General features: G+C 40.9%; 1 protein-coding gene across 2 annotated transcripts in view; it reads left to right on the top strand.

Annotated features, from left to right (window-relative positions):
* NOD1 (nucleotide binding oligomerization domain containing 1) overlaps positions 1-25,578 on the top strand; it is a 44,419-nt gene that overhangs the window by 2,077 nt on the left and 16,764 nt on the right. For both annotated transcript variants that reach the window (XM_083378535.1, XM_083378534.1), the window contains exons 2-9: positions 5,076-5,395; positions 7,375-7,549; positions 8,950-10,753; positions 11,229-11,312; positions 13,587-13,670; positions 16,117-16,200; positions 19,529-19,612; positions 24,379-24,462. In XM_083378535.1, coding sequence (XP_083234661.1) covers positions 5,180-5,395; positions 7,375-7,549; positions 8,950-10,753; positions 11,229-11,312; positions 13,587-13,670; positions 16,117-16,200; positions 19,529-19,612; positions 24,379-24,462 — 2,615 coding nt within the window. In that variant the 5' untranslated portion in view covers positions 5,076-5,179. The remainder of the gene's footprint in view (positions 1-5,075; positions 5,396-7,374; positions 7,550-8,949; positions 10,754-11,228; positions 11,313-13,586; positions 13,671-16,116; positions 16,201-19,528; positions 19,613-24,378; positions 24,463-25,578) is intronic.

The following is a 25,578-nucleotide window of genomic DNA, read 5'->3' as shown; positions in this document are numbered from 1 at the left end:
GGGAGGGCGCTGAAGTGGGCAGTCAGGCCATTGGCAAGAGCAATGCAGTTGAGCTCTAAGCAGCCTCGGAACAAGTGAGGCAGGTAAGGAAAGAAATCATCGCTCCCACCAGAAACTGCTTTTCTTTCCTTACCTGACTCCCAGTCCTGTGCCATTTCTCTTTTGTGATCCGCTGCCATGTGAAAGGAAACAAATGAAGTGTTTTTTTTGGGGGAAAAGGTCAATCAATTCCAACTTCTCATGAAAAATTGCCAAGTTGGAATTGACTAACCTTTTTCCCCCAAAAAACCTTCCTTTGTTTTTTTGCACATGGCAGCGGCAGCATATTGAGAAGGAGAAGGGCACCGGCGCATTCCAGTTCCTTACCTCCACTTGGCTTTTTCCGTGGTCCCATGGCAGCTGCATTGGGTGCGACACGCGAGGTGGCAAACAGCCACATCGTGCCGAAACCGAGGGGAAAGCAGGCTGTGGCTGCTGATGGACACAGTTGGCCCCCATGCGCTTGCTGTATGCTGGGGCTGAGGGTGTCAGGCAGCAGCTGCCCTGGCCCCTGCCTCGCCTCACCTTGCCCTGCGGCAATGGCACCCCTGCCTCACCTTGCCTCTCCCTGCAGGATGAGACTCCTACCCACCATTCCACCCTTCAGAGACCCCCTGGATCTCCCCCAACACTGCCTGGCCCCCACAGGCATCCCTCCCCACAAGCAACATCAAGGTGGCCCTGCCCACCCCGGTCAGGCCCACCCAGTCTGCCATGACCACCGCAACCATGGCCACCCAATGGGCCACGCCCACCCAATGGACCACGCCCACCCAATGGACCACACCCACCCCGCACCCGACAATACAACTGCAACTGGGTTGCAGTTTGGGCACTCTGCCTCTAAAAGATTCGCCATCACTGCTATAAGGCATCAAGGAAATAGAAGGGAACTCTCTAGAGTCTAGGAGTATAATTCCAGTGGCAGAACCAGATTTTAACTTTAATTCTTAGCACAGGATCATAGCCACACAACCATGGAAAATTGCATGAATTTTATGGATGACTTGACAGGTGGTGGTTGATGATCTACCAAGTGACTCAAAATTACAAGCTATTGTTGCTGCAAGGTATGACACAGTTGTGCTGAAGGAGCTAAGTGCAAGCTGAAGACTTAACAAGGGGACAAGGCAGAGAGACTATAGCAGAAGACTGCAGAACTAACCTAATGTACTTTAGGGATAGGCAACGTAGTACTTAGCAGATACTTGAGAAACAATCCCCTGCCATTGCTTGTGTTAACTGAGGCCAATTGGAGAGGAAATTCAAGACATGCCGTAGGTTAGTCTAGTAGTTAGACAATTGGACAAGACAGACCCAGAATGAAACTCTATTTAGTCATGGTTGTCAGACTGAGTTTGGACTAATCACTGTCTCTCTCAGCTAACAATGATTTCAGCACCACAACAGCAATCACAGGTGTTAGCTTTTATCTTTCTGTCAACTGCCTGTTTTCTAGAACGGTTCCCCAACCGCCAGGCCCTCAACTGGTACTGGGCCGTGGCATGCAAGCAACTGGTCCACACAAACAAGCAAAGCTGGGATGCAGGCAGCACACAAAACCACACACGCTCTGGTCTGTGGAAAACCTTTCCATGGTGCCCAAACGGTGGGGGACCTCTGTTCTAGAATAAATGTCTTTAAGCTATAAATTATGGTTAAGCAATTCAGCAAGAATAAAAGTTGAGCAAAAGGCTAAGTAGAGTTTCTTATTGGCTAGGATGTACATGGAATGGGTTTAAAGCTCTGAGTTAAGAGGAAACCCAAATTGGTCTTAACTGATTTAATTTTCTTGAGCATCAACTGTGAGAAGCACTGTGTCTGTATTGAAAAAATACAGCTCATCCCAAAGACTCAGTTCACACAAGTGATTCTCACTTCTAAATAATTTTATTCGAGAGCTTTCAGTGTAGAAAAGATTTCCAAGAAAACTGGTCCTATAATTAAAAAAATACTTTATTTTCTTCTTATCCATCTTTCTCTTTGTGTAAAAATATCAGCAATGGAAAAACAATATTGAATGAGAATTGAAACAACTTTCCTTCTGTTGTTGCTATGTAGATATAAGAATGACAATTCTCAGGATTTCCAGCTGGCATCGGTTGGTATATGATGGATGCCAGTTCAAAGATGATGGATATCTTGTTTTTAGCAAGCTTATATTTGAATTGCCTAAAGGATGGAAGCCCCTAGTTTTAATAATGGAATGAAAATACTGAGTTTCTAAAAGTTAGGAGCCTATGATTTGTTTAGCAGTCTGAATTTGTAAACTTTTTCTTAATGTTACATTTTTACATATAGCAGTTTATTAGAGCTTTTCTAACTGGAGGGCTTTCCCCCACACAACAAGTGGAAGAATTAACCTAGGAGAGCCAGTAGACCAGGGGTGTCAAACTCAGTTTCATCGAGGGCCGCATCAGCATTGCAGTTGCCCTCAAGGGGCCGGGTGGGTATGGCCAGGGTGGGTGTGGCGTACTGGGTGGGCGTGGCTAGAGTGCGTATGGCCTACTGGGTGGGCATGGCCAGCTCTACATCATTGGCATCAAGGGTGCCTATGGGGGCCTGGGCAGGAGTGGGACAGATCTGGGGGCTCTGGCAGAAGGAGGGTCTCTGGGCCAGGGCCAAGGCAGTGGGGGCCGTTTCCTCACTGTTTCCAGGATGGCTTCACGGGCCACATGAAACCACTTTGTGGGCCGGATCCGGCCCCCGGGCCTTGTGTTTGACATGTCTGCAGTAGACTTTAGTAATCAGATTGTTAACTAGATGTAATACATTCAGTGATTCAGATACTTATTCTAAAGCTGTACTTGGAGCAGGCACCGTCTTTCAACTCTTCCTATGTCACATATTTGCTATAAAAATAAAATAGGGAAAAGAAGACTGCAGTTCAGTAACTAGATCATGAATGACCACGGGAGGCCAAAAAAGCAGTGAGAGCAACTTTCTACTGGCTTCCTCAAAAACTTTGCTTGTGGGAAGCTAGCAGGGAGCACTGAAAATCATGATCATGTGGCCGTGGCTGACTGTGTGACTGCAAGGCACCACAGTCTTCCGTAAGTGTGATCATGTGACTGAGGGAGGGCGACCATTGGAATTTTGAATCCAGATTGTAAGTAACCCCAGGGAAAACCATCCTAATGTCAAAAGGTTGCTAAGTGACTGGTTGGAGGTCAAGAACTACCTGTGATTAAATAATTAAATACTTTGAATGTGCCCATTGTATCCTCTATTCTCAGGATTTTTCCCCCCTTAGACTTCTCACTCATTTACTAATATGTATATAGTGGGAGATGTTGATTTACTAATATGTATATAGTGGGAGATGTTGCTTGAATGAACTCCTCTCTGTATAAATGCAACATGGTTATTGTCACAACAGTTGCGTTTGTTCTCCCTTTTTTTTCTTCCTCCTCTGTTCTGAAAAAAGGCTAGCTAAGTGAAAGCAGGGTGTGAGTATATCAAGAAACTGATATATTTTTCTAAAATAACCAGAATCTTTTTCTGACAAGAAGTGAAAGTTGTTATAAAATTAAAGTAGTTCCACTTGTCCTATGCCAGACATGTCAAACACAAGGCCCAGGGGCCAGATCTGGCCCGCGAAGTGGTTTCATCTGGCCCACGAAGCCATCCTGGAAACAGTGAGGGAACGGCCCCCACTGCCTTGGCCCTGGCCCAGAGACCCTCCTGCCAGAGACCCCCAGATCTGTCCCACTCCTGCCCAGGCCCCCATAGGCACACTTGATGCGAACTGGCCACCCCCACCCAGTAGGCCATACGCACTCTAGCCACGCCCACCCAGTAGGCCACGCCCACCTGGCCATACCCCCTTGAGGGCAACTGCAATGCTGATGCGGCCCTCAATGAAATTAAGTTTGACACCCCTGTCCTATGCTCATAAAAACTGAAATGTGAGTATTTAAAATTTCTGTCCCTTAAAGAGTAAACCAATGTAAAACAACTGGAACTTTTTTTTTGGGTTTTGGCCTACCATGTTCTATCAGTTCAGCCACTGTGGTTTAAAAAAAACATGTCTATGTCTCAGTGAAACATATTAAGTCCTACATGTGAACCCAGCCATTATGGCTTATTTCGTAAATTAATTATAGTTTAAATTAGCCATTGTATAATGTTGTCAGTAGTAGACTTATTTCCAAATAAGTATGAATAATTTGTTTCCAGATAGCTGAATCTAGATTTAATCATAATTGGGGTAGTGATACCAATGAAAACAGTGGGACAAATCAGAATTGATTTCAGCAGAAATGTTTTAGAGGAGGACATAGCTCTAGCAAGATGACCGTTGATTTTCTAACCTTCGTCTATAATATCAGAAATTGAAATTTTATTTACAGCCAGGGGCCTCCAATATAGTACAAGACTAAAACAACACCTAAAAGCAAGCTCAAGTAAAAGCAATAAAGCTCTAAGCACATGCCAGTTAAACTTTATATAGATGGAAAGTAAGCAAAATAAAGCAGCAAGACAAAGTAAAGAAAGTAACTATAAATTTATAAGAGAGGGAGGGGGAGAAAGAGAGATGTCTAATGTCTAAATCATTAGGTGTCCTGCTGGAGTTGGCTATAATAAATTTAGTGAAATGAAAATAAGTAAATGGGTAATACCGGTAGGTGTTAAAGCCACAGCCAATACAAACTACGTATATAGTAAGTTATCTTCCCGCCTCCCCAGTCTCTGCACCTACTTAAATCTTCAGTGTTATGGCTTATAAGCTATACTTTATTGCCTAACTTTGTATATGAACCTAGGCCTTACTTGTTCAACAGATCATGATTTAGCAGTGAATGAAACCAGCTCCCTATTTATCCTGCAGGAGATGTGCCAAGCCCTTTTTTCATAGGAATTTGGAGCTAAGATAATGATGAAGTTTAGAACATTCTTGCAAAATATATTAGCCAATATGTCTGTTAGATACGTCCAAATGTTTCTTTTTAGTTTTGGTTGTATAACAACCATAACCACCTAGCACTGCCAGGTTTTAAAAAGCTGAATGTTATAATACACTCTTATCTTTGCAGATTCACCAAGGTGAGGCATTGATTGTCTGTCTTGTTGAAATCAGCCCTTCACGTATGCAGCTGCCCAAGTATGAGTTTGGAAAGCACAGTCTCTTATTATCATAATGGCAGAGCAACTAGCTGGTAAAACAAAAATTATACACAAAGCTACAGCGGGAGGAGATTCACTATCCTTCGTAAACTTACTGAAAGTCCACAGAGAATTGCTAGTCAATCGAATCCGCAACACCCAGTGTTTGATTGACAACTTGATTAAGAATGACTATTTCTCCATAGAAGATGCAGAGATTGCTGTACAGTATCGTACACAAGCAGACAAGGTACATATTTTATTTTATTTTATTTTATTTTATATATATTTTATTTCAGTCTTTGGCTTAAGGGTAGTTTAATCAATATATTTTATTTCAGTCTTTGGCTTAAGGGTAGTTTAATCAATAAACCAGGGTGGTTTAGTAATAAATCATGGCTTAGTATACTCTGTAAACCAGGGGTGTCAAACTCAATTTCATTGAGGGCCGCATCAGCATTGCAGTTGCCTTCAGGGGGCCGGGTGGCCGTGGCCAGGGTGGGCATGGCCTACTGGGTGGGCGTGGCTAGAGTGCGTAAGGCCTACTGGGTGGGCATGGCCAGCTCTACATCGTTCGCATCAAGGGTGCCTATGGGGGCCTGGGCAGGAGTGGGACAGATCTGAGGGTCTCTGGCAGGAGGAGGGTCTCTGGGCCAGGGCCAAGGCAGTGGGGGCCGTTTCCTCACTGTTTCCAGGATGGCTTCGCGGGCCACATGAAACCACTTCACAGGCTGGATCTGGCCCCCGGGCCTTGTGTTTGACATGTCTGCTGTAAACTGTCTTTACTCACAATTATTCATATGGGCAAGTGAACAAGGCTGGCTGGAGGAACTAGAACTGAATTTTTCATTTGTCTTCCACCAAATTATATATTTATTAAAATATATTTATTAAATTTTTATACCACCCTTCTCCCGAAGGACTCAGGGCGGTGTACAGGGCAAATTAGAGATTAGTGCTGGCAATAGATAAAAGGAATTCTACCTAATCTTTATTTTTTTATTCCTGTCTCAGCATGTTTGATAGAAGGCATTTCCTTAACTTGATGGACTAACAGTATATATGTTTGTATGCTACTAGCTTAACATAAATTGCTGTTGTTCATATAGAGAGGATCCATAGCTAAAATTCCTTTTCCTTATAATCTTGACTTGTTTTGGAAACAATTTTATAGACAAAGAGAGTGTGTAGTTGTTTCTTGCATCATCACATGAATAATTTTTCCCTTCACTCAGCATTCCAATAAACAAAAAATCTGGATGGAAAGAGAATATCTATAGTTATTCAAACAACAAAAGAGAAAAAATGAACTTCTGGATAAAAGTGTCCTTTTAAATGCTTTTCCCTACGTCTTAAGAATTAATTTCTTCAGAGTCTGATAATCTTTCAGCTGTTTCTGTAGTTAATAATTATTAGTTTCCAGAAGGTTCTGGCTGATCTGCTTGATGAACCAGTTAAGCAGCATCTGAAGCTTCAAAACTTTTGCTGTTATCTATCAAGAAACTGATACACAGGAGTCCTTCATTATAGATTTTCCTGGCTTCTGATTACTTTCATTTTTGTGAAAATGCACTTATATTACCAAAGTTGGCTAACTTGATAGTGATCTTTTTCTTTTTCCTATTAATGTTCCTGAATTTTTATTTTATTTTACGTAGCTCTTTGTATTGTTAGTTGCTTAAGGACATAAAATATATAGAAATAAGCAGACTGGCCTGGTTGCCAGCTTCTCCCTTTCCTGAATTCTGCACTTGTGTAGGCATCTGAAATGGAGATTTCTTCAAATGTAATATGGAAGCTTCCTTTAATTCTAGAAACTTTTTCAGTCATATTCCGTGGAAGCTTCTATAAAGATTCTCATGTCCCATTATGTGTGTGTGTGTGTGTGTGTGTGTGTGTGTGTGTAATAAAATAGGATTCCTCCAGAAATTGAGGTATGCCACTTGTATTTCCTGTCTTGCTTGCCTTAGTGTAACTTCTGGAATTCTCCAAAACTTATCACCAAATTATATTGGATGTTAGGAGATTGCTAAATATGCAGGGAGCAAGCACATTAATTGTAATTTAATTAATTGCAATTATATTAACATTTATGTAGAATGAATTTAAATTTCTTTACTGTTATAGCCATTTGTAGCATCAAGCAATTGTACCACGTATGATGGTGATCCAGTGAATAGTTTTATCTAGCCTAAATATGCTTGAGACTTTATCTGATCTTTTCTTAAGGTCCGTAAAATTCTGGATCTAGCCCAGAGTAAAGGTGAGGAAGTTGCAGAGTATTGCCTGTATGTCCTGCAACAAGCTGGTGATGCTTATTATGACTTACATCCCTGGTTGGAGGAGATTGGCTTCCACCCATCAGAAGTCATTTGTAGCAAAGCTGTGGAAAATACTGACCCAGGTGAGAAGTTCCAGTTGCTCTTTTTCTTTTAATTTTTAAAATTAGCTTTTTCAATGTGGAAACCAAAGCGTGTTGATAATGGTGGTAGTGGTAATAATATAGAAAATAGCCGGATAAAACCAAAACTAGTTAAAAAGGTAGGGTAGACAGGTAGTCCTCAACTTAAAACCATTTGTTTAGTGACTGTTTCAAACTGCAACAGCGCTGATAAAAATGACTTATGACTGGTTTTCACATTTACAACTGTTAAAACCTCCCCATGGACACATGATCAAATACTGGCACTTGGCAACTGGCATATATTTATTGTACTTTCCTGGGATCTTGTGATCACTGCTTGTAACTTTTCCAGCTGGTTTCAGATAAGCAAAGTCAATGGGGGAAGAAGATTGACTTAGCAACTTAATGATTCACTTAACAATGTAACTGTCATAAATATGAACCAGTTTCCAAGCATCCGAATTTTAATCACATTACTAATGGATTACTACAATGGTTGTAGGTGTAAAAAAATGGTCATTAGTCACTTTTTTCAGTGCCATTGTAACTTCAAACAGTTACTAAACAAATTATTGCAAATTGAGGAGTGCCTGTATTGAATTCCTTATGACTACTTGACACAAAACAAAATGATAGGCATTATAACCATCACATTTGGAAGACAGCCCACTGGGCAAGGTAAGTGAAAGATGTATATAATTTTATATAATCATTATTTTAATATTTATTATTGCAATTGGGTTCAGAGTAAAGTAATCCTGTGGCAATTTGCAAGGTGGAAATATGCTAGCCTATGGAAAATGATGTTTAAACCTAATACACCTACATAAAATATCATCAAAAGAATTGTTAACCAAAGATAAAACTTTAGAATGTTGAAATAAAATTGAATACTACTAAAAGCAAATCTAAATATTGCAATCAATCAATCTGTGTATAAATACAAATACAATAATATGTATGTACACAAATGCACATATGCAATATAGCTTTCCAAAAACAGTTTATAAACTCTTTAAAAAGAGGGCAATAAAAATTAATGTGCATTTAGGAGATGTAATGAGTGACAGTGTCATGCATGTGAAATTACACTTTGTATGTTTGCAGGGGGGTAACCTCAATTTCCTGGTACACATTTACAGCAATTTACTTATGTGGAGGAAGTCTATATGTGTAAAGAGAAGTTTATGTTCTAAATACTTGGTATTTATGAGTGTGTGTGTGTTTTTTACTATTATTTTTTGAGTGCCAGTCCCTTAAAAGATTACATAACTGCTTTGAAAATTCTCACATGTTCCAGAGAAACATGAAAGAGTAGAATACAGTTTGGCTCCTAGTAATCTTTCTGTTAGATGAACTGCATTAAATTTTCATTTAATAATATTCAGCTTTATCTTTAGTCAGCAGATACCAGCAGAAACTTAAGGATGAATTGGGTCGAGAAACAAAGTTCGTCATGTCATATGCCCAAAAGGAGGACATGTTGCTTGAAGAAATATATTCTGCCAACGTTATGGAGTTTCTCAGTCACAAAAATGAGAAACTTAGTAATGTGCATGTCTTAGAAGATCTACTTACTGACAGTTTTGGGCTGATCAATGAAAATGGAGAGACCATATATGTCTTTGGGGATGCTGGGATTGGAAAGTCCATGTTACTGCAAAAGATGCAAAATCTCTGGTCCAAGAATGCCTTTGACATAGGGGCCAAATTCTTCTTCCGTTTCCGATGCCGGATGTTCAGCTGCTTTAAGCAAGAAGAAGCCTTTTGTTTAAAGGATCTTCTCTTCAAGTATAACTGTTTCCCAGATCAGGATCAAGAGGAGGTTTTTGACTTCATTGTAAAATTCCCTCATACTGTCTTGTTTACATTTGATGGTTTTGATGAAATTCACTCTGATTTTGATCTCAGCTGTACTCCTGAAATCTGCTCTCCCACTGAATCTATTCACCCACTTGCTCTTCTGGTGGGCCTCCTCAGTGGAAAACTTTTGAAGGGATCTAGAAAAATTCTGACAGCCAGGACAGGGACAGAAATTGATAAAAACATTGTTCGGAAGAAAGTACATCTCCGAGGGTTTTCCAATAGTAACTTGAAAGACTATACTAAAATGTTCTTCAAAGATGAAGGATGTCAAACTTTAGTTCTGAATCAACTGGAAGCTAACCCAAATCTAAGCAGTTTGTGTTCGGTGCCATTGTTTTGCTGGATTATCTTCAAATGTTTTGAACATTTCCACTCTGCGTTTGATAGCCATGAGCTCCCAGACTTTACTGTCACTCTTACGGACATTTTCTTGCTCATGACTGAAGTCCACCTGAATCGCATTCAGAAGACAAATTTGCTAAAGAAGAACAACAGAAGCCAAGAAGAAACGTACAAGTCCAATAAAGAGAAATTGTTTGCACTGAGTAAAATAGCCTACGTGGGGATGCAGAAATCTCTTTTTGTCTTTGAGCAAGAGGAAGTCCTCAGCAACCTCCTTGAGCAGGATTTACATTTAGGATTTCTCAGGGCAGTTCCTAATTATGAAGATAATGTAGACCAATCTTCCTATGAATTCCTGCACTTGACCTTGCAGTCATTTTTTGCAGCTTTTTATCTGATAACAGATGAGAAAGTGGGGGCCAGGGATTTGCTGCAGTTCTTTGCTGAATGCTCCATGCAAGACACTAATCTGTCTTCATGCTTGCCTCTTTCCTGGTCAAAACATTACCGCCCAACAGGAGGAGATCCTTTCCGAAATAAAGAACATTTTCATTTTACTAATCTCTTCTTGTGTGGCTTGCTTTCCAAGGCAAGGCAGAAACTCTTGAGGCATCTGATTCCTCTGAGCACAGTCAAGAAGAAACGGAGGATTCTTCTGGCCTATTTTTTTGAAAGCATGAAGTCTCATCTAAAGGGTCTCTCTCGGGCAAGGCTGAAAGAATACAAACAGGTGCAAGTAATGCCAAACTTTATTTGGATGCTGAGATGTATCTATGAAACTCAGAGTGAGAAAGTTGGTAAAGGAGTTGCCAAATGCATGCGTGCTAATTACATCAAGCTGACTTACTGCAATGCCTACTCTGCTGACTGTAGTGCCATTGCCTTTGTTATGCATCATTTCCAGAAACGCTTGGCCCTTGATCTGGACAATAACAACATCAATGATTATGGGATTAAGCAACTGGAACCTTGCTTTAGCCATCTGGCAGTACTCAGGTACAGTAACACAATGATTTAATAGGAACTGATATAAGGAAAGAAGCTACTTCTCCTTGAAAGAATCGGGGAGCAGACTTGTTTCCAAATATCATGGGTAAATATCATGGGTAAGTTTGACATAGAAGAGAAGCATTTGAAGCTCATCTCTTTATCCTTCCTTCCCCCCCCCCCCTTCCAATCTACACTGCTGGTAAAATTGTCCTTTGAGTGACTAGGATTTCTTAAAATATTACTTGTAGGAATTATAATAGCTTCTTTTAGAGATTGGTTTACTTATTTATGAATAAACTGCTTCAGTTAGTTTAAGAGAAAGGAGGCCATTTTGTTCTGTATTCAAACACTGATTAATGGTATTGCAAAAAAAGCTAAATCTGCTGGTGCCTCTTCAAATTAAAAGGATCATACTTCAACCGACCCCCTTATATGGTGCTGTGAACCAGCTGCTTTATCACATTTCTTCCTTTTATTTCAGGGTGAGTGTGAACCAAATCACAGATCAAGGTGTGAGAGTGCTTTACGAGGAACTCTCCAAATTCAAAATTGTGTCTTATTTGGGGTATGTACAAAGGACGAGCGCAGATGCTCATTATGTGAAGGGCCTCTTCCAATTATCAAGGGGAATAATGTGAAAGACTGAGTAATGACTCACATATTTCTAGATTATTACCAGATCATTTGATCCATTACTTGATTGCTATCAACACACATTTATTTATATTCTACCTTTAGTATTTTTATATTTAGTGCAGCATATGAAGTAACAGAATAACAATTGGAAAGTTATTGAATGTAGATGAATTGAAGAGCACTTGCAAAACTAGGCTGAGGTGCGGTGAAGGTGCAGTGCCCGATTCACTACATGCTAATAGACCCATTCGACTTTTATTTGCAAAGGTTGAATTTCAGTGTCCACAAACATCATCCAGCATATCAAACTGATAAAAAAGAATATACGGTATGTAGCTCAGGATTTAACTGTGGAAACTTTGGTCCTCTCTGAGCTTAGTTATTTGCTTGCAGCTATTTCATTACTCAACTAGGTAACATTATCACTGCTAGTGTGTATGAGATTTGCTCCCTGTTTATATATTATAGCTTGCCCTGCCAGTGGAGTTGGTGGTGATAATGAAGTTGCTGATACTGTGTGTGTGTGTGTGTGTGTGTAGTGATTTTCCTTGGTCAAAGAAGTAAATACAATTGTCTTAAGAGGAAATGTTTTAAAACCGAGGTGTCAAACTGGCAGCCCACAGGCCGGATGTGTCATACGCAAGCTACACTCCCCTGGCTCCGCTAAGGCAAAAAACATCATGAAACATCACGATATGTCATGTGATGTGATTGTTTGACACTATGTACCGCCTATCTGGTAATTTCTGTTTTAATGGGGCAAACCTATACTTGTCCACTTAGAAAAAATTGCCTTGAATTTAATGGGTTTTATTCTAACATCAATCCAGAAAGCAGTACAGGTAGTCCTCGAGTTACGAGTGGAATGGAGCCTGCCTATTCCACTTGTAACTTAAAAACTCATAGAGTAAATCTCATTCGAGGTACAAGATCATTCCCTTGCTCGTTAAAACGCACGCGGCTCATTAAGTGAACATGAGGTATCTCAGGGTGGGAAAGGCCATGGAGGGCCTAGTGCTTGAACAGGCCCCAAAGGCCTCGACCCACTAAGATACCGTGTGCTTCCTCCTCCCTTCCTGCCGCGCCGGACTCACCTGGAAAAGATCCATCTCCTCTCTGCCGCGGTTCCTGCTGCCGCCCGGATTTGAGGCCGTAGAACTCTTCCCTTCCACAACCCCCCCCACGGTCCGATCACAGCTCCAGAGGCCTTTTCCAGGCTGCTGCCACCTGGATTTGAGGTCCAGGAACACTTCCGTGCACCCGTGGTCTGATCTGGGCTCCAGAGGCCTTTTCCAGGCCTGATTGGGCTGCTTGAGGGCTGCAGAAGCGTTCCATGGCCTCAAACCGGGCAGCAGTGGCCTGAAAAAGGCCTATGGAGCCTGGATCGGGCCGCAGGGGGGGTCACAAAAGCATTCCCTGGCCTCAAATCTGGGCAGCAGCGGCCTGGAAAACATCTCCGGAGGGGCGCAGAAGCCTCCCCCAGCCTTAGATCCAGGCTGCAGCAGCCTGGAAAAGGCCTCCAAAGCCCCGATCCAGCCTCCAGAGGCACGTGGAAGCTTCCCCCAGCTTCAGTTCCGTTCTCTGTTGCAGAGAACGGAGGCCTAAAGTACCATGAGATCATGCGAGATCAGTAGCATGAGATCTCACCCCACTGATCTTGCGTGATGTTGCATTACTTTAGGCCTCCATTCTCTGCGAACGCACTGAAAGCCTGGAGTAGCCAAGAAAGTGAAGGATCTTGATCTTCACAGGGTGAGTATTGAAGGCCTGGTGCCTAGGGAGACCCGGGGCAGGGGTGGGGAGGGAAGGAATAACCAGAGTGAATGTTGCAGAGCCACTGTGGTTGCTCATAAGGGCAAACAACTGCCATGGTGCTGTAATATTCGTAACTTCAGGACTTGCTCGTAAGTACTAGGGGGTGCTCATCACGTAACTTTGAACGAGCGTTAAGTGAACGCCTGTAACTCGGGGATTACCTGTTTATGCATCAAAGCTACTGAATGAGCAACAATCCATAACAAAAGAGGTCTGAAACTGTATGGAACTGCTTCTTTAATTTTTATTGATTCTTGTACACAGTAAATAAGCTTATGTCTCAATTAGCTTATAATTGGGAAATTGTATTTGTACTTTTTTGGAAATATATACTTGATATAATTAACTTTATTAGTTAATATCCTAACTGCTATTATTCCTTCCAAAGCTTATATAACAACCAGATTACTGATATTGGAGCAAAATATGTGGCAAAACTCATTGAGGAATGTCCAAGCCTCATCTATGTTAAGTAAGTATTTCTCCCATCCCTATACCATCCTAACTGTCAAGTGATTAAGCCTTCAAAAATGAACTCTTCCTCTTAAATCACTCCAATATTTTTCCATGTTGCTGGATACAAAAGTTAAGTATCTCTGAGCTTTGGAGCAATACAACTGTGCAGTATCCAGAGTCCCTTACATGGTGAATCTCGTTTGCATTACTCTACCAGCAGCTGCCATGATGGAGTGGGAGAAGAATAGGCAGGGGTGACTGCTTGTATAGCAAAAAAGTACTTTTGAGTTACCCAGTGAGATTCTCATGAACACCAATATGCCGATAAATATTAGCCTTGCAACCCTCCTGCTGCCTCACCCCATCTGACTTTAAAAATAAATATTTAGATTCTTTTAATTGATGATGATGATGTTATCCATTCAATCATGTCTGACTCTTGACAATTCTATGGACCAGTTTTCTCTACATCTTCCAATCTTGCATTGCTCCTGTGAGTTGTTCTAACCTCTAGCTAGTGTCACCTTTGATGGGTATCCAGCCACTGTGTTGTTTGGCAGCCTGGTTTCCTTTTAACACTACTACTTCCAAAATAATTGCTTTCTCCAGTGAATTCTCTCACATGACAAGGCCAAAATAAGTGAGACTCAGTTTTGTGATTTTGTCTCTCAATTAGCAATGAGAAATAAATGAGAAATGGCACGCTGCAGTCTTCTTGATAGAAGATAACTGATTAGCAAAAAGTTCACTTATTTCCTCTGTTTGGTTTAGTGGCTTGTAGTGTAATGTGTGTACATGTATATTTATGTATGTACAGTTGCAAGAAAAAGTATGTGAACCCCTTGGGATTACGTGGAGTTTTGCATGAATTGGCCATAAAATGCGCTCTAAATGTCATGTAAGTCACAACAATAGAAAAACACAGTCTGCTTAAAATAATACTATACAAACATTAGCTGTTGTCATGTTTTAATTGAACATAAGATGGAAACATTCACAGTGCAGGGTGGAAAAAGTATGTGAACCTTTGGACTTAATAACTGGTTGACCCTCCTTTGGCAGCAATAACCTCAACCAAACATGTCCTGTAGTTGCAGATCAGACCTGCACAACGATCTGGAGTAATTTTGGACCACTCCTCTTCACAAAACTGTTTCAGTGTAGCAATATTCTTGGGATGTCTGGTGTGAATCGCTCTCTTAAGGTCATGCCACAGCATTTCAATCGGGTTGAGGTCAGGACTCTGACTGGGCCACTCCAGAAGGCGTATTCTGTTCTGTTGAAGCCATTGTTTCGTTGAATTACTTGTATGCTTTGGGTCATTGTCCTGTTGCATCACCCATCCTCTACAGAGCTTCAGTTGGCGGACAGATGGTCGTACGTTTTCCTGCAAAATGTCCTGATAAACTCTGGAATTCATTTTCCCATCAATGACAACAATCCGTCCAGGCCCTGAGGCAGCAAAGCAGCCCCAAACCATGATGCTCCCTCTGCCATGTTTTACAGTGGGGATGAGGTTTTGATGTTGGTGTGCTGTGCCTTTTTTCTCCACACATAGTGTTGTGTGTTTTTCCCAAACAACTCAATTTTGGTTTCATCTGTCCACAGTATATTTTGCCAGTAGTGCTGTGGAAATCCAGGTGCTCTTTTGAAAACTTCAAACGTGCTGCAATATTTTTTTTGGACAGCAATGGCTTCCTCCGTGGTGTCCTCCCATGTACTCCATTCTTGTTGAATGTTTTCCTTATTGTAGATGTGTCAACAAAAATGTTAGCATGTGCCAGAGATTTCTGTAGGTCTTTAGCTGACACTCTAGGATTCTTCTTTACCTCATTAAGCATTATGCACTGTGCTCTTGCAGTCATTTTTACAGGACGACCACGCCTAGGGAGAGTAGCAACAGTGCTAAACTTTCTCCATTTGTAGACAGTCTGTCTTACCGTGGACACATGAACATCAAGGCTTTTGGAGATACTTTTGTAACCCTTTCCAGCTTCATGCAAGTCAACAATTCTTGATCGTAGGTCATCTGAGAGCTCTTTTCTGCGAGGCATGGTTCACATCAGACAGTGCTTCTTGAGACCAGTAAACCCAAAACAGGTGTGTGTTTTTAAAGGGCAGGACAGCTGTCAGCAACACATCCAATATCATCACAAGGTTGGCTCACTCCTGGCTCCAATTAGCTCTTGGAGAAGTCATTAGGCTAGGGGTTCACATACTTTTTCCACCCTGCACTGTGAATGTTTACATGTTATGCAGCGAGCCAAAATACAGGTAATAAAGGAAGGATAAGGATTGGAACTGAGATTATCAAATTATATGCTGGTGTAGGAATGGGGCATAAGGCTAACTGAGTCATGGTGAAAGGGCCAGTTTTTCCCAACACAATGTTAGGTATCTAAAACAGCATTGAAACAAAAGTGTTTGTTGATTTGATTTCCAGGAAAATAATTTCTTTGCAGGATAGGAGCAAACAAAATAACAAGCGAGGGAGGGAAAAATCTTGCTTATGCCATCAAGAAAAGTAAAACTATGTATGAAATTGGGTGAGTATGGCATTTTTAAAAAATGTTCTGGTCAGAAACCAGTACAGGTAGTCCTCATTTAATGATGCTAGTTGGAACCAGAAGCTTTGCCATTAAGAGATATGGTCGTGGCTATGTGACCTTGCTGCTTAGTGACAACACTTCCAGGAGTCCAGTTGTGGTCTTTAAGCAAGGACCACATGGGTCACTAAACGAGGACTTCACATGACTGTGACTTCCTACTTGCAGCTGACTTCCCCATTGGGTTTGCTTGTGAGGGAAGGTGGCAAATAGTGATCATGACTCTGGGAGACTGCAATGACCATAGGTATGAGATGTGATCATAACTGCTACTCATTCAGCACCATCAGAAGTTTGAATCATCGCTGAACAAGTAGTCATTAAACAAGGACCATCTGTAGCTTCATTTTAATACTTATGTTGCTAAGAAGTCTAGCTTTATTTACCCTCCTTTCTAATCCCATTGTTAACTTCCTTTGTCTCCTGTCTTTTAGAACTTTAAAAAAGATACTTAAATTTAGTTATTAACTATCCACTGGACGTAAAAGATAATATATAAATGAAATTAAAAAGAAACAGGAAACAAACTACACAGAAACAAAAGTAAATTAAATTCTGCATCATTGGGAACTATATGGGCAGCAACCCTTAAATAAATTTGATGAAAATTCCCCAAAGCTAATATCCAAATAGAATCTCAGGCTTGCGAGCTAAATTGGGAAGTCCAAAAAAAAACCATCTCAGAAGAAGGGTGGCAAACTATTTTTGTATTTTTGCCAAGAAAACTATGGGTGTGTGTACACAGAATCACTAAGAACTGAACTTGATTGAAAAACTTTTTACATTTAAATATACTTTTGCAATCTTAAGAAGTACAAATTATAAATATCCATAGTCAATTAATATGTTCAAAGAGAAATTTGCATGGATGGGGGAATCTCTCAGGAATTGGTTTGTTGATATATCTAAAAAAATATCCAAATTAAATGTGAATAAAGCAATCTGTACTTAAAAGGTTGTTCAACATGTTTTGCTACTATATTAACTTTTCAGCCAAAGCTATTTTTCATGCATTTAAATATAGTTATAGAAAATAGGGCAGTTAACAATGAAAATTTAACTAATTTTTAATTTAATTGGAATTTTATAAGGGTTAGTTGACAGAGCTCACTAGCTGACTTTGGGCAAGTTTTTCTCTCACAGGTTAATGTTGTAGGGATAAAACAAGGGGAGACGAGACTTTAGTCTTGAACTTCCAGAGGAAAAGCTAGGAAAGAAATGCAACGTATAAAAATATGTACTTACAAATTTGTTTCCCAAACAAATGAGTTTAGATTTTTTTAAAATTCATTCTGTTCCATATAATGTAAACCAGATGTACAGTGTCTATGAAGATTCTAAGTCAGGGCTTTTTAACCAGTGGTACAGGTACCACCTGTGGTACATTGGCACCTGCCAGGTGGTACGCAACCATCCTAGAAGAGTGGTAGCGGGGGAGGGGAATGAACTGAACCGCTGGCAGCACCGCACAAGCCTGAGCGAGAGTGGCTGGAGTTGCAGGGCTCTCAGGGCTCAGCGGAAGTGCCAGGATCAGTGTGAGGCTCCAGCTGGAGCTCGGCGCTGATCCTGGCATTTCTGAGCCCAGAAGAAGTGCCGATCAGCTGGAATGTTGCAGCATCCCCAGAGTCTTGTGATTTACATTCAGATGCTTGGTAACTGATTCATATTTATGACGGTCACAGTGTCCCAGGGTCATGTGAAGTGACCCAAACCTGCTGCAATCATCCAGCAGACGGGAGGGGGGGAATAAAAACCAAACACCCCCCACCCCACCCCCACTGCCAATCCTCAACAGAAATGCTCACAACAATGAAAACCTCGGACAGGAGAAAGAGCACTACCGGGCAGGCAGACAGGTGTCTTGCTTGGCTGTGGCTTGAGGGGCACTTTTTTCAGTGCCACTGTAAATTCAAACAGTCACTAAGCGAACTGTTGTAAGTTGAGGACTATCTGTACTTCATCACTTTTTTCCTTTTTTTTTTTTTTGGTCATCAAGTTGACACCTTGCTAGGCGACTGGTGGTACTTGGATGTTGCCATATCCTAAAAGTGGTACAATGGGTGAAAAGGTTGAAAAGCCCTGCTCTAAGTCATCCAGGTCATGATTGTCCCAAAGGTGCTTTTTCTAGAGGCAACTGATTTTGTATCCCTCCCTCTCTGTTGAACAATCTCCAGTCTACAACACAATCCTTTTTGCAATTCCAGGAAAGCTCCACACTCATTTATACCACTCAGGTGACCTTGAGGACACATAAACCTCCAGGTGGCCTCAACAACTCTCTAAAAGAATGCAAATGACCAGCTGTTTGCAGGGAATATTAATCCTTCCATTCCCCACCATCCAGTCAGAGCTAAAGAAGCTTCTTCGACGAGAAGCAAAATGTCTTCAAAGAAAAGCAAAGTCCAGTTGCGTCTTGAAAAAGTACCCTTAGGACATCAGGTACAGGTATTCCTTGATTTATGACCACAATTTGGGACCAGAATTTCCATTGTAGGTCATTGCCATCATAAGATGAGTCATCTTGTGACTGAATCTGATTTTACTGCCATTTTTGTGACAGTCATAAGTTATCGTGGTTATAATTCAAGCCATGCAGTTGTTAGTGCAAATCCAGCTAAGCAACTGTTTTTGTCAGAAACCAGCAAAAAACATTGTAAATCATGATCACAGGGTATTGCAGCAGATTGTAAATCAGTTGGTAAGTACCCAAAATATGATCACATGATTGCAGGGATGAGGCAACAGACACGAGTTCAAATTTAAGCTGTAACTGACTTTTTCAGAGATTGTCATTAATTCAAGCCATCATTAAAAAAATGGTTGTAAGTGAAGGACTACCTGTATCTAACCTATAGATTATTGAAAAAGCCACAGTTGACCTAGTTCATATATTATGCTATGCCTCAACCAAATACCCCCATCCTAAGCATTTTCCCTGTATGAGGACTCCAACATCCTGAATTCTCAACTAGTATGATTCTGATGGCTTATTATTATAATGTATAAAGTTAGAAACTAGGAGATGTGAGTTCTAGTCCTGCCTTAGGCATGAAAGCCAGCTGGGTGACTTTGGGCCAGTCACTCTGCCTCAGCTTAATTTATCTTAAGGACTTGCTATTGTGGGGGAAAAATAGGGATAGGAGCATTGAGTATGCTTGCTGGATTTAATTATTTATAAAAAAAAATAAAGGCAGAATTTTTAAAAAATATTTTTAAAAGCCCATGATGGTAATGTTCTTTAATGTACCTGGTCTTTTGTCTTTGGCAGAATGTGGGGTAACACGATTGGGGATGAAGGAGCAAAGGCTTTTGCAGAGGCACTGAAAAATCACCCCACCTTAACCAATATCAGGTAAAATATTTATGAGTAGACTGATATTCATGCCACACGTCCTCCCAAAGGCCCGCTAGATTTCAGAATTGTTCGATGTGCATTGCAAAACCAGCATGAGCCTTTTGTGCAGAATCTCAATATACTGGTGTCACTGTCGATGTCACCTCTCTTTTCTTCTTCATCCTATCCTCCAGAGCATTACAAAGCCATTCTTTAAATTCCCGACAATGCCTTCACCAGAGCCTTACTTACATAGTTATAGTATTGGAAGAAATTCAAATATTGGTAGAACAACCAAATATTCTTTGGAGAAATACCTTTTCGGACAGTTGGGTCACCTTTCTGCAGGCCTTGGATTCTACTCTAATCATGATCACTCAAAATTGCTATTAGAATTTCCTGCCATTTTGATATAGAAAACATGTGAAAAATTAAACGGGCATATCAAAGCTAAAAAATAAAATTTCTCAAAGTTGCTCAAATATCCTTCTACCAACAGAAAATCTCTTTTCTGCCATCAAGTAATTGTCTAGGTTTTTGCAACCTAGATATGATAGCCCAAAACATGGATTATACAATCACACTCTGGGATCCCCCCCCACATATAAGTACACCTGTGGAAGTCTGGAGCAGAGGTCTCCAACCTTTTTGATTTTGGCAGCCTGGAAAGGGAGGCAGGCATCGGTACGTGCATGTGCACAAATGGTCTGCGTGCATGCTCAAAAGTGAGCCCCATGTGTATGTGCACAAATGGGCTGCGCGTGAATGCATGTGCACACACAAACAGCTGTCGCGAGCTCATGCACACATGCATATGACCATACAAGCGCATGCACACATGCAAATGGGGCTGTGTGGGTGCTAGTGCTGCAAATGTGCAGTACTAGTGCTGGCAGGATGCTCAGGGCAGCACTAGTGCCGGTGGGACGCTAGGGGTCGGGCAGTGCTAGTGTCGCTGGGATGCTTGGGACAGGGTGCTAGCACCAATGGGATGCTTGGGGCGGTGCTAGCATGAGTGTGAGCCATGGTAGTGGGCCACGTCTCACAGGTGGGGGGCCACTGGTCTAGAGCTGATAAACATTTGGCAATGAATTTTAAAGAATAAAGTAGAGCATCGACCATTTAAAACCTCAAATATAAGTGATGTTTTACAGTGTGACAGTTAGAAAATGATATTGTCAGTCTACATTGGACTATACAAAAACCCAATAAAATAAAATATGGATTGGCTCTCAAAATTTAGCAAGGAGACTTAAAATATAGTATTCCATCTGCTGGTTTAAAGAAGAAATGTAGGCATTTCTAATTCCTCCACAAGATGGCAGGCTTTACTGGATTTCTTTCAGATAAATGACAGTAGCTATGCACATATTTTTTAAAAGGCAGACATGTAAGTTCAGTGGCATAAATGCACTCACGGCAGGAGGGCTTTCATATTGAAAAATATAAGAATAAAATTGGTCTCATTGAAGGCCAAGGAACATCCCCCCAGAGGAACCTATGCATTTTTCTAAGGTGGCAGAGGTAGGTAGGGCAACAGATCATGACATCCAATTTCAATACTTATTGAGCAAGCTAACCATTAGATGACAGCACAGATACCATATTTGCTGTCATCATCGTTATCCAGATCTTTTTGCAGCCCAGATCTGATTATCCTAGGACACACCCAATGTGTCACTCCAATAGAACGTAATAAACTATCATTGCTTCCATTCCTTACTAAGTATAAATCCCAGTAATTGAGACAGGCCTGTTTTTTCATGTCACCTTCTGCAGTCCTGTCCCCTATAGATGTTTTGAAACTACAACTTCCAGAATTCCCAGCTAGTGTGTAAAACAGCTTGAGAGGAAAATTACTGAATCTAGGCCCTGAGAATGTACTCAGTCATGTCACTCACCAGATACCTTTAGAAAGAGTCATGATCTTATTAATGATGATGTACATTCTGTAAGCAAAGACATTTCCCCCTAGGTTCCAATAAAAATACTTTTGCCCAAGGGCTCTGTTGAAGAAAGAACTCTTATTGGTTTCTACTTCACGCATGTTCAACCGGCAACCCATATATGTGGGTTGTGTATGTGTATATGTGTGTGTATCTATATGTGTGTGTGTGTGTGTGTGCGCGTATATATATATATATATATATATATATATATATATATATATGAAAAAGTTAAAATCCATAACCTTCCATTTGTTTTTATTCATATCACAATCAAGGATTTGCTATTGTTACAAAGAAATCAATTGTTATTAGTTCTGAAGGAGAGATTAAATTATCTTATTTTTAATCACTGGCTACCAGAGTATGGGAATCCCAAGGTTTGTTTCTACCAAGTAAGATGTTTTCTTTTGAACAACACACCTTCATCCCATATCAGTACTTACTTTCACCCTTCATTCTTTTAAAAAATGGATAAATTTTAGACAAAGGTTCTTTGACCTGACCTGAAGAAATATCCATTTTCCCCCCTTATTTCCTTCAGAATGGTCTTGAGGTAATAATCTTTGCTCCCTGTACAGCCCAGCAGGGGGAGCAATGCTCTAGATTTATTTTTTTATTTATTTATTTTAATTCCATTTATATCCCGCCCTTCTCCGAAGACTCAGGGCGGCTTACAAGCTTAGCAGTAGCCTTCATTCTATGTATATGCCTGCTTGTTAGGGCTTTCACACACACACCCCAAGCGGCATTATTACAAAGTCAGCTTATTGCCCCCAACAATCTGGGTCCTCATTTTACCTACCTCGGAAGGATGGAAGGCTGAGTCAACCTTGAGCCTGGTGGGATGCGAACCTGCACTAATTGCAGGCAGCTGGTGTTACTTAAGGAGGCATTAGCCCACTGCTCCACCAAGAGAAATTTTTGGATTAGAAACCAGAGGAGAGTTCAGGGTCCTTCTGGAAGAGCTTGTGCCCTGAGCCAATACGACCCTCCCCTTATTTCCTCCAGAAAAAAATGGTAAAGATGCTGCTCTCTTGGACAACATATTGGCAGAAAGTTTTTTTATCTAGTAATGGTAGCATTCTTTTTACTAATAAGAGCCAACAGCTCTGTTTTTAGTGAGTTGATCTATTTCAATTTTATGAATATTTGAAAGATCTTTGTGTAGTGCAAACCACCTAGAGCCCAATGAGTAAACAGCATACAAATATTTATGAAAGGAAAGAAAATGTTCCAGAAGGAAGGCTACCCTCAATTGTTGTTTCCGCAATCTTGATTATTTCTAAGCTTGGGAATTCCCCCCCCCCCAAAGTTTTTGTGCTTGGTTTTCAGGAAGAAAACAGATGTGATTTGGGGTAAATGTTAAGTCAGTAAACATTGGTAGACTGTTGTGTATTTGTCACATAGTTAATCTAATTTATTTATTTTAGTCTGTTTTTTCACAAACAGCTAGCTATTCAAAGACTTTAAAAGGTTTTTATTTTTCCAAAGCTCTTAGGGTGGTTTGTAGTGGCTATAAAAAGTATGACATGAGGAATTGGGTAATGAATTTCATTAGGGCACTTATTTTCCCAAGACCAGTAGCTACTATCAGTGACAATGGAACTTCTAGTCTGAGAACTTAATGTCTTTTGGTTTCCCAGTCAGCTGCGTAATGACACTAGTACAGACATGTCAAACACAAGGCCCGGAGGCTGGATCCGGCCCGCGAAGTGGTTTCATGCGGCCCACAAAGCCATCCTGGAAACAGTGAGGGAAGGGCCCCCACTGCCTGGGCCCTGGCCCTGAGACCCTCCTTCCGCCAGGGACCCTCAGATCTGTCCGCTCCTGCCCAGGCCCCCATAGGCACCCTTGATGCGAACGATGTAGAGCTGGCCACGCCCACCCAGTAGGCCATAGGCACTCTAGCCACGCCCACCCAGTAGGCCACACCCACCCTGGCCATATCCACCCGGCCCCCTGAGGGCAACTGCAATGCTGATGCGGCCCTCAATGAAATTGAGTTTGACACCTCTGCACTAGTAAGCAGTTTTGATTTCTCATCTTCCTGTTATTTTTTTTAGAGAAAGGTTTGATTAGATTTATTTATTTGTCTCAAGGGCAACAATCTTGTGATAGCTTTATCGGACCTTTATTCCTGCTTCTAACTGCAACCTAGCCCTAGAGATTCTAAATTAGTGTTTTTTCTTGAAGATGTGTGAACTTCAACTCCCAGAATTTCCCAGCCAGGTGACTTAAAAGAAAACACTGCTCCAAACTTGGGAGAAAATCAGAACAAAACATTTTCCCTGAATTTGTCATTGCAGCCCCTGAAGGCAGCAGGCCCACTGACCTCTCTTTGAACTCGCATCAAGTGCATAGAAAATGAATTTATGAATATAGTTCCTGGACTGCTCAGAAGACACAAGTTGAGGGACTTGGGAGCTATATTCCTTTTCATATTTTCCAAACAGCTTGCCCTTTCACTTTGCTCCTGTGCTTGCCTTGCAGTCATGAATTTCTTCATGAATGCAGCTTGAGATGCTATGCTCAAAATATTGTGAAAATGTGAGAGACTTTCTTTAGTTAGCTGTCTACAGCTAATTATGTGTTCTGCCAACAACTAATTGATGGTTACCAGGATCCATTTGCAGTACAAATAGAACTTAGGAAATCTTTCCAGTTTCTTCTTCTGTATTAAGATACCTGTAACTCCCTAAGATAGCATCTGCAGAATTTTACAGTTAATTAGATTGTTAAAAGTATGATTTAAAACCTAATCAAAATAGTTATTGCTGTTTGGATGGTACTACTTTCTGGATTTTTAAAACTCTTTCTCCATCATTTCCTTCACAGTCTTGCCTTTAACGGCATCACCGCAGAAGGAGGTAAAAGCCTCGCAGAAGCGATGAAACACAACAATGGTGTAAATATATTTTGGTAAGGAATTTGGAGGAGATGGGGATAAACTTTACAGAGTCTTGCACATGCTCTTTCTGCAAAAATGGGGGAAGAAATCTGCTTCACAGCATCCTAATCTTCTGGGGAGGGAGGTTAAAAATCACAGCATTGTCAAATGTCTTTCTGGCATGTTTGATTCCAGAAAAGCTAAGGTCCCACTAAGCTGGATTGATGTACAGGCTAACTCTGAACAACCTATGAAACTTTGGCAGTTTGAGAAGGGGATAGCTTGAAAGATAATAACTGATAATGTGTAAACCTGCCCCAATTATGTGTTAACCTGGACATCTTGATAATTTCAAGCTTGGAAAGAACAGGCCATTTCCCAGATTGCCACCATCTCTGTCCATCTCCACAAATTCAAACAGGTGACCTGAAACTGTACCCTGACTGTTTGATGCAAGTCCAGTTGCTGGTATGATTTGGAACCTTACTTTATTTGTCATCTAAATCACATAGAAGACTGCAATTATGCTCATTTTTGGATTAAGCAATATCTAAACTTTGCTGACATCTGCTTACTGGTTGTTATCAGAAAAAAAAGACACAATTCATTCAAACAGTAGTACTGACTGTATCCCTAAAGCATGTTTTAAAGCTGCTATCAAAAGGACTGAGTTTGGAGGCATTCATATGGAAAGAGTAAACTGCCCAATTTACTTTCACTGTCAACAAAGGAGAGGAAAGGGGAACTGTGGACCAAAGCATCATAGGGAGATGAGATCACAACAGTACCCCAGTTCTGGGCACACTAGCTAGGAATGTTGGCCAATCTAAAAGATAAATCACAAGATGAAAAAGGATATGCAGGCCACATTTTTATAGTTTTATAGATCCTATTTTGTTATTATAGTCTCTTGAGAATGGAAACAGGGCTACTTGGATGATAACATCTATGAACAATTGGGATAGAAGATTTGAAACAGAATGTACCTCCTTTTATATAGGCTTTTATGTAGTTCAGTACAGTCATTTGTTTTGTATTTATTAGACTTTTAAATCATGCCTTTATTATTTTTACATGTAACTCAAGACAGCGAACATATACCTAATATCCCTTCCTCCTCTTTTTCCCCACAACAACAACCCTAGAGT

Source organism: Vipera ursinii, assembly GCF_947247035.1.
Source record: "Vipera ursinii genome assembly, chromosome: Z".
NCBI lineage: Eukaryota > Metazoa > Chordata > Lepidosauria > Squamata > Viperidae > Vipera > Vipera ursinii.
Note: the sequence above shows the minus strand (reverse complement) of the source record. Positions and strands in the feature narration are given on the sequence as shown.